The 10,028-nt window shown below is 40.5% G+C and overlaps 1 protein-coding gene across 1 annotated transcript; it reads left to right on the top strand.

Annotated features, from left to right (window-relative positions):
• The first annotated feature begins 1,602 nt into the window (after positions 1–1,602).
• On the top strand, positions 1,603–5,074 carry LOC115200053 (uncharacterized). The gene is made up of 2 exons (XM_029762738.1): positions 1,603–2,053; positions 2,508–5,074. Exon 2 carries the CDS (start codon positions 2,539–2,541, stop codon positions 3,847–3,849), a length of 1,311 nt encoding a protein of 436 aa, XP_029618598.1. The 5' UTR covers positions 1,603–2,053; positions 2,508–2,538; the 3' UTR covers positions 3,850–5,074.
• The last annotated feature ends 4,954 nt before the right edge of the window (positions 5,075–10,028 follow it).

Genomic DNA, 10,028 nt, shown 5'->3' with positions numbered 1-10,028 from the left:
TCTAGACAGCTAGTGGGCCACGGCTAGCAGGCTAGCAGATCGGCATTCAGGGGACGTCGCGACGGAGGAGCCTGTTGAAAAACCACTTTGGGAGGATTACATCCGGTCGTGATAGTCCAGTCGTGATGGATCGGCGGGGCTCCGTATCGGCAGTAAAATGGGTCCAGGCCAATTGGCAAAATAGGTATTGTAGCCCAAGGAGTGACTGATGGACCTCTTCAACTAGCCGGGAGATGGGTCTAGCATAGGCTAGCTCCAGGCTTATTGGTGCTTGCTTCGGGACAGAGACGTTAGCCAGACGTAGTCACTCGGATAGCAGCTAGCTAGCTGCGATGATCCAGGTGAAAAGGTTCAGAGCTTGTCGTAGGAATCCGGAGATATGGAGAAAAAGAAGTCCGATATGCTCTGGATTGAATCGCGCTGTGCAGACTGGCAGGAGTTGTCCGGCCTAAAGGTTAGCTGATGAACGCTAGCAGTGGCTAGCTGACTACTAGCTAGTAGCTCGAGTCGGTGTTCGTTCCTTGTCAATCATTTGCTTATTGGTGAAATCAGCAATCAGACAATATCTTTAAGTAAATCAATCATTCATTTATTCATGCAATTGCAGACAGAAGTTGACAACGGGAACATAGCACGCATGTTTCCGAGTAAGTTTTGCACCCCACCTAAGGGCACAGCTGATTTTATTCATGTGATCACTCCCTAGTGGTATAATCACCTACGTCAATGCATGTGTGTATCAATAAGGCAACCTAGTACAGTAGCTTCTCTGAATTTATTAGCATTGTCTACTGTAACACAAGATCAAAATGTCAAAACCAGACAGTGGTCACTTCTCTTTATCTAGTTTTGGTTTGCCTCAGACCTAGCCTGCAAGCACACTCTCGCGACAGCCAGGGCTTAACTACAAAGACTAATATAGATAGCTTGTGCAACGTATAGTGGCAGAGGTTTTAGACACATAGCAACAGTATCTTATTATAAGGCCTGCAGCAAAACATATGAATCTTAAGGTCCCCTTAATCAATAATGGGGAGGGTCTTTGGGACCCACCCCCTACACTAGTTAGCTGGCTAGCTTCTGTTGGGGGTTCCGGTTCTAAAGTAAAGAAAATAGAACATCCATACCACATTGGGTGAGGCGGGTTGCAGGAGAGTATGTTGAAGTTGAGGTTAAGAAAATTATAAAGAAATATATGCGAAGAAAAAAATATATTAAAAGATATATACACGGGACATGACAAGACGAAGACGCCTGACTGCGTGGTCGCGCGCTGTGTGTCAGCTATGTTGGCCATTTCCTCATTCACGCGGCGCCGGAGATATCCCGCTTTGTCAAGCTGCAGCTGTGCTCCTGCCGTTCACGTGCAGTTTTCAAATCAAATGTATTTATATAGCCCTTCTTACATCAGCTGATATCTGAAAGTGCTGTACAGAAACCCAGCCTAAAACCCCAAACAGCAAGCAATGCAGGTGTAGAAGCACCTGCATTGGTAGATTTTCCTCACACATCCCACCCCCTTCAACCGCCCTTCTCCCTACCGGCGAAACTACAGCTGCCAATTAGAGGCAATAAGCTTTTAAAGCATCAAGCCAGTAGTATGCCTACTTCTTGTCACCAGTTATTTTAAGGATTATTTAAGGTAGGCTACATGGAAAAGTACTGTAAATGATTATGTGTGTGCGATAACGACGGCCAGCCCAGGTCATATGGATCCACTGGTGACGAGTGCTTAAAATGAAAAATAGCACATCTCGAATGTAAAGCCTAAAAAGTGGACTACCATTATGTCAGATCGTGATATGCGAGTTCAAATCAATTTTAACCAGACGGAATTATTAGATCGCCCGCAAAAAAAGGAAGATTATTCAAGCAGTAGCCTATGAAATCAGGGAGCCAATTGAACGGCTCTTTCACAGATGCGATTCGGTTCTTGATCCATTGAAAAAGAGCCGTTCGTTCGAGAACGACCCATCACTAGCTCGGAGTCCACCATGTGGAGACGTTGAAATATGAAAGCGTGTGTCACCTGCTAAGAAGATCAATGAATAAGGTATGTGGCCTACACATTTATTATTAAATGGGACATTTTGTATGTTTGATTGTTTTGATTAATTTGATCAACACAATTGTAAATACATTGATTCCTCGAATTTATGTTAGGCTACGCTGATAAAAAAGCATATGTAGCTCACAACTACCTTATTACGTTTAAAATCTGTTATTATAATTACCAGTGTTTCCTCATAGTTAACTTCCTCTGGAAATAAAGCGCTCGTATTATTACTGCACTGGAGTGAAAACATTCTGTTGATGCGCATCCCATCGAAAAAAGCCTCATTTGGAAAATTATACATTTTTTAATGTGGATGTTGCAATGTTAAAATATTCACATCCGAGTCCGCAAATAAAAAAACAAGGACAAAGTTGCATTGGTTAGCTACTGTATTAAAAAAAAAAAAGAGAACTTGAGCTCTAAACAATAAACGATGTCTTCCCCCCAATAGGTCTGGTCTGGAATCACAGAGCTGGATTTTGATGGACATAGCCTACAGTATGCTGAAATTTAAATTTGGTCTTCTAATATTCTTTGCAGTGGTATGTTTATATTGGACATGGTCCATATATATCAAATTGAATACAAACAAATACCCTGCAAAAATACATTGGCAAATTCTCATAAGTCATCAAACAATAACTCCGATTAAAGACACAACACATTTAATGGTGTCTGCCTACAAAGACCACAGAGTGGATGGAGCAATCCGCATCATTAGTATAATCAGAAGAGATGATCTCCAGCCACTTCATTGTTTTTTATGTGGTGGACATGGCTGCTTTCCTGCCTCAGTGGCACAGGTGGAGATGCACAGCGACCATTTTGGATTCCCCTTTGTGACCACAGATGTGCTGTGCCAGAGTCCATCTATGTATAATGTGACACATGTCACTATATCAATACATTCAGATATCAAAGCCACCCAAAACCAGCACTTCCTGTCCATACAAAACAAAGAACTGAGAGAGGAGAAGATATTTCCATACAACTTTACAGTGTGCATCTCCAACCTTTTTGGGGGCTACAACAATGTCCTGCAGTTTGTCCAAACTATGGAGATGTACAAACTCCTTGGGGTGCAGAGAGTGGTTATCTATAACACCAGCTGTGGTCAGGACTTGGAACCAGTGTTAGTTCACTACAGGGAAGAGGGTATACTGGAAATAGTAGAATGGCCGATTGATCAGTTCCTCAACCCATCCAAAGGCTGGAGGTTTGAGGAGCACAAAGGAGATCTCCACTACTATGGGCAGCTGACCACTCTGAATGAATGCATCTATAGATACATGTACCAGTCGAAGTATGTACTTCTTCATGACATTGATGAGATCGTGATGCCTTACCAACATGCCAATTTGCATCTACTGCTGGAGGACCTTCAACACCAGCACCCCAGAGTAGGAGTCTTCGTCATCGAGAATCACATATTCCCCAAAAACCATTATGAAGACAGTGGCAAGTTCAAACTGCCACAATGGAGGGAAATTCCAGGGATTAATATCCTGGAGCATATTTACAGAGAACCCTCGAGAGAAGCTGTTATCAACCCTACCAAACTGATTGTCAACCCTAGACATGTAGTACAGACATCTGTTCACTCTGTGCTGAAGACTTTAGGGGAGACCTTCTGGGTACCACCTGATGTGTGTCGGCTAGTACACGTCAGAGTTCCCCTGCAAGGGAGCCTCACTAAAGATCAGCTGCTTGTGGACAAAAAGCTGTGGGAATATGAAAAGGAGCTGGTTCAAAATGTTGACAACACTTTAAGGAAATCTGGACTGTTGCTTTGATGATGCAAATCTGATTTTGACATTCTTTTGTCATTTTCGTTTCTTGACCCATTTCATATGCATAATAGTCTGTTTTGCTCTAGGCAAGCCTTGACGACTCGTTAGAAGGTAAAGGTCAGCCACCTCCCAACTCAGCAGAAAATGACTGCGATGAAATGAATGGGAGTGAATTATTGCATTATGATCGTCCCTGATGTTTTCCTGAGCTTTCCAATACATATCTGATGCATTTCAGACACTACAAACCATACTTCCTTCTGATTTATTTTTGGCCTCTTTTTTGCTATGTATTTGTGTGTTATTCAGTGCGTTGCTATGAGTTCAATGTTTCATAAAAATACAAATAAATACATGTTTGTTATACCCCCAGGAGTCCTAAAATAAAACAGCTAGATGGTCCATGTATTTACTATCTTTAAACAATTCCATATGTTAAGGTAGTAAATATCAGACAAAAATGGCTTAGATTCTCAGTTTTGACACATTGGTTAACTCTTGTCATTTATTTGACAAACCTGTTTTTAACTTGTCCCAAGGACCTCCCCTTGTGTATAAAAAAGGTGGCGTTATATTAAAGGATGTAAAGTTTAAAGCCAATTATTCAGCAATTATCAATAATTTACTGAATAATTAGTATCATTAATTTCAATTTGACATTTGTGTATATGGGTGTGTACTATTACTGTTTGTGAGAATCTATCATTATTTGTTAAGTGATTTTTAATTGAAAAAACCTTGAAAATATGTTAATCTGATTCCTCTTCCTGTTTCACAAACACCCGGAGGTGGACTGGCCATCACAATTCGGTCTCAAGGAAAAAAGGATTTACCAGCAAACAAAAACTGCTAATGTGTGTTCACCATCAATTACACCCACATGCATTTATAACTGTCACTTTAGTGTTAGTTTCCATACATTTTGCCTCATTCCATTACATATTTTACCTTTCTTTCCTCTGTCACGTTAGTGTGATTGTTCCTGTGGTTCGCTAGCAATAGTGGAACATATGGCTAACATATTACAATTTGGCCAATAATTTTGTGGCAAATGCCAGATGAGCTGGTCCATTTTTAGCCCAATGGGCCTGTCTATCTTGTTTTTTTTGTGCAAAATGGTAATTCTCTTTTTAATACTGGGACCTTAAGGAAAAACAATATATACATGCAAATGAAAAACTAGTGTATATCAATTTTTTTATTCAATAATAAAGTTTTAATTGACACATTCTGACTCTGACTTATTTCTACTTTAGAGATTTTGAAACCTGGGATGACTCACAATGACTGACTTGGCGGTGAATACTTAATGATGGTGACTCAAAGCTCTTTGGGGGTAATTCTGACGAGTTAAGCATGCATAAATGGTCCTAATTCCCTTTTTATGCACTTTTCTCTCTACGAGTATTCTGACCTTGAACTTAAATATGAGAATAGCATGCTATTCACCCGATATTTGTTTGGGGTGGAGATCAAAGAAATGAAGGTGTTTCTACAGATACGCCATATTCTGACCTTGACTTAATTCCACCACCTTTATGCACGATGAAAAGGTGAATATGTTCGAGAAACCTGTCAGTTCCAAGTGGAACAACATTACTTTAATTTTCCCGATAGAAATAACACCATTCTCCATGCACTGTAGTTTACAAATTGATAAGAGCCATTGATGAGAGTTAGGTAAATTGAAGCCGTTTGGATAAGGGGATTGTAAATATATATTACAATTATTGTGAAACCAGTCATATGGCAGCAAACTGAAGCATATCAACATAACTTTTCCACATTGGAGTTTATGAAATGCTGGCCTTATAACTTGCAGGTATTATATTTGACCCAAGCTATAGGCTTCTGTAGCCATGTGCAAATGATAGTATAGCGCCAAAACCTACCAAGTTGATTTATGATTTCTAGAATGTTTTAATTATATGCCCAGACTACTTTTTACAATTTGTATTGTGCTAAATATTAGCCACTATCAGTAGCCAACATCAGTTATACCCACATACATTTGTCTGTCACTAGATTTTATTGTTGTTCATCATTCCATTACATCGTTTACTTTTCTTTCCTCTGTCACATTTGTGTGATTTGTTCCTGAAGTGCGCTAGCAATAGTGGATCATATGGATAACTTGTGCAATAATTTAGGTTATGTAGCCTATTTGAATCATTATGCAACACATAGCAGTTTAAACCTGGAGCCTGGTGCACAGTTCACGATGACTGGACCATTGTCATCACAGTTCCATGATTAGTGAGGATTATTAGGGTAGATTTATAGGACTACTGTTCAACCCCTATTGTACACTTTTCTCACCTTCCAATATTTCATGCATTGAACAATTTGAACATGGCAACTTTCAGGATGAACCAAACCATTGTATTTTTTATTCACCAATATATTTCGTGCTTAAAGTTTTTATTATTCATAAATACTTTCCTAACACTAAATAATATAAACTCAGCAAAAAAAGAAACGTCCCCTTTTCAGGACCTTGTCTTTCAAAGATAATTCGTAAAAATCCAAATAACTTCACATATCTTCATTGTAAAGGGTTTAAACACTGTTTCCCATGCTTGTTCAATGAACCATATACAATTAATGAATATGCACCTGTGGAACGGTCGTTAAGACACTAACAGCTTACAGACGGTAGGCAATTAAGGTCACAGTTATGGCAGTCGTGGCGAGGGCAATAAATTGCAATGTCCGTACGGTGAGACGCCTAAGACAGCGCTACAGGGAGACAGGACGGACAGGTGATCATCCTCGCAGTGGCAGACCACGTGTAACAACACCTGCACAGGAACATATGGTGGAAAATGTTTAAGATTATGTTATAATACTTTTATTGCATCAAATGGTTGTTTTATTCAACAGAGGTATTCTATATATTGTGTGTGTGTTCTACTGAGGATGGGCCCCTGGGAGATAACACTGACAGGAGATTTACCATGTTTTTTGGGTGACAAAACCTAAAGAGCATTCCAGAGCATGAGTTAATGTTTGTTCTATACGGGGCCAGACACTGGTCTCTACACAATGAAAACTGTTGACACAGCAGATACCTATAATACATAGCAGACAGTATCTTTCACACAAATCTTAACCTTAAGACCCATTCTATATATCTGTTGTTCGTCATGTAGGTTAAAAGGGGTGTATCTTGGCTATAAAAAGACCTTTGTACTTTTGTCTCGTGGCTCAATGAATCATCTGAGCGTGAATCGTCGACCAGCCATCATTATCGTAGAGTACTCAATCAATTCACTTTATATGCATGCGTTGTATTGACCTACCCCCTTATAAGTGATTAAAGATTTAGTTTAAGTATAACTCTGACTTGTGTGATAAGTTTGTCTCCTCATTTGATAGTAAAGAAATTAACCACCCCAATCGGTACATCCGAACATCACACCTGCAGGACAGGTACAGGATGGCAACAACAACTGCCTGAGTTACACCAGGAACGCACATCCTCCTCCCTCATGTGGTACCCTTCCTGCAGGCTCATCCTGATATGACCCTCCAGCATGATAATGCCACCAGCCATACTGCTCATTCTGTGCATGATTTCCTGCAAGACAGGAATGTCAGTGTTCTGCCATTGCCAGCGAAGAGCCCGGATCTCAATCCCATTGAGCACGTCTGGGACCTGTTGGGTCGGAGGGTGAGGGCTAGGGCCATTCCATCCAGAAATGTCCGTGAACTTGCAGGTGCCTTGGTGGAGAGTGGGGTAACATCTCACAGCAAGAACTGGCAAATCTGGTGCAGTCCATGAGGAGGAGATGCACTGCAGTACTTAATGCAGCTGGTGGCCACACCAGATACTGACTGTTACTTTTGATTTTGACCCCCCCCCCCTTTGTTCAGGGACACATTATTCAATTTCTGTTAGTCACATGTCTGTGGAACTTGTTCAGTTTATGTCTCAGTTGTTGAACCTTATGTTCATACAAATATTTACACATGTTAAGTTTGCTGAAAATAAACACAGTTGACAGTGAGAGGACGTTTCTTTTTTTGCTGAGTTTACAAATTCAGAGTATTTTTAAATCTACCAATTGGTGCTGAAAATTAGATGAATATGCTTGTATTAACTTGGGCCTGGACGATACCAGTATCACAATGTTTTTCCATGGCAAAAATGAAAACAGGAAGCAGACCAACTCTTTGGCCCTTTAAAAAAAACTGCTGGATTTAAATCCTGTGTGCTATAGCTTGGAAAACAAATAAATGTGATTCTGGAAGACAACATAATGTTTGTTTCTAAAATTAGGTCTGTTTTCCTAAAGAAGTTAAATCCACTTCGTGTTTTGTTTCCTTGCCATGACACGAACAAGTATCACGATACTGGTATTGTCCCGGCCCTAGTATTTACATGGCTTTAATTCATCCCTAATATTCTGAACAATGCTCTCCATATATTCTAGTGAGTCTGAGGATTTTTTTAATTAATGGTGTGCCTAATTTTAAAGGGATGGATTTAGATAAATGTAGTGAAAACTCAACTGAATGAAAACTCCATGAGAAAATCTGTTGACAAGCAAGTGGGAGGGTTTTCAGCAGTTGAATAAAATGTATTCAGCCCAGGGAGCCACGTCTGCAAAGCCCGTTAAACACCTGCATAAGGTAAGTCTGAATAACAACTACTGAGAAGTGTGTGTGGGAAAGGCATGCGTAGGAAAGGTGTACATTGGTCTGACACTGCCAGAACTCTTTCAATACAGTTTTTTTCTAAATGCTTAAACACTAACAGTGATTCTTGAAGCACGATCTCTGAAATCATTGACACTTGTAGCCAATGCATTTACCAACGGTGCCAAACGGAATGCACGTTCACTGCATTACTCCGTTTGTAATTTTATAACACACTTCTAGCAAAACTGTAAACATTGGTCTCTACATTGCTACACTATTTCGCCAATTGCCTATCCACATTGATACATGTGAAAACACTTTTAGATAATGAGTTCACTTACAAATCAGAGCTTGAGCACTATAAATAGGCCACAGTAAACATTTGGTTTGGACAACAATGGAGGCCAATATTGGACAGAGTAAGAGGGATGAGAACTAGAGGAGAACGAGGAGGTGAAGAAGTAGGAGGAGAAAGAGGAGGTGAAGTAGGACGGGGAGAAGGAGAGGATGGGGAAGAGGAGTCAGGAAAACAATAACTGATGAAATCAGAGCGACTGTGGTTGACCATGTTGTCAACCATGGGATGAGCATGAGAGAGGCTGGGCAATGGGTTCAACCAAATCTGAGCCTCTATACTGTTGCAGGTATCATCTGGATATTTCGAAATGAGAACCGGTAAGTAACTGTAAGTGCTGTAGTCTTACTGATACAGTAATATGCACTGAACCTTCATGAGAAGGATCTATCACTAAAACCATTCAAATGTTTTTACAGAACTGCAAGAAAACCAGTATCTGTTGGAAGAGGTTGACTGTTCACCCCAGAGCAGGAGACCCACATTGTACATATGGTCATTGCAAATAACTGCATTAGACTCAGAGAACTGCAGGACCACATAATGGCAGATAACACCATATTCCAAAATGTCAACAGAGTGAGTCTCTGTCTCGTCTACTGAAATTCATTAGAATTAGGATAAAGCAGATGTACAGAGTCCCTTTCAAAAGAAACTCAGACCGTGTAAAACAACTGAGATATGAATATGTGCAGGTAAGCTATACTATCATATAATTGGTACTGGATCTGGAAGTGTATTGTACTACATCATATTGACTGATCCCTGTCTTTTCATACTGTGCTACATTGTTTTGTCTTGTCTCTTTCGGAGAGTCATGGAGCTAGAAGCAGATGCAGTACATCATGAGCTAATGTTTGTGGACGAGGCAGGTTTCAACCTTGCAAAAACAAGGAGCCACGGCAGAAATATCATCGGACACCGTGCCATAATCAACGTCCCGGGACAATGTGGTATCAACATAATGTGTGCGGCTATTAGTCAAAACGGCGTCCTTCACCATCATGCAATCCTAGGCCCATACAACACTGCACACATTATCACATTTCTGGACACCCTCCACAACAGACTAATCCCTAATGACCAGGGGCCAGAGCAGCCCAGGTACGTTATCATCTGGGACAATGTTAGCTTCCACCGGGCTGCTGTGGTCCGCGATTGGTTCACTGGTCACCCACTTTTC

Source organism: Salmo trutta, chromosome 9 (assembly GCF_901001165.1).
Source record: "Salmo trutta chromosome 9, fSalTru1.1, whole genome shotgun sequence".
NCBI classification, from domain to species: domain Eukaryota; kingdom Metazoa; phylum Chordata; class Actinopteri; order Salmoniformes; family Salmonidae; genus Salmo; species Salmo trutta.
This window is presented reverse-complemented; position numbering and strand designations above follow the sequence as displayed.

Coding starts and splice junctions, on each gene's coding strand:
- LOC115200053 (XM_029762738.1), top strand. CDS start 2,539: ATGGACATAGCCTACAGTATGCTGAAATTTAAATTTGGTCTTCTAATA.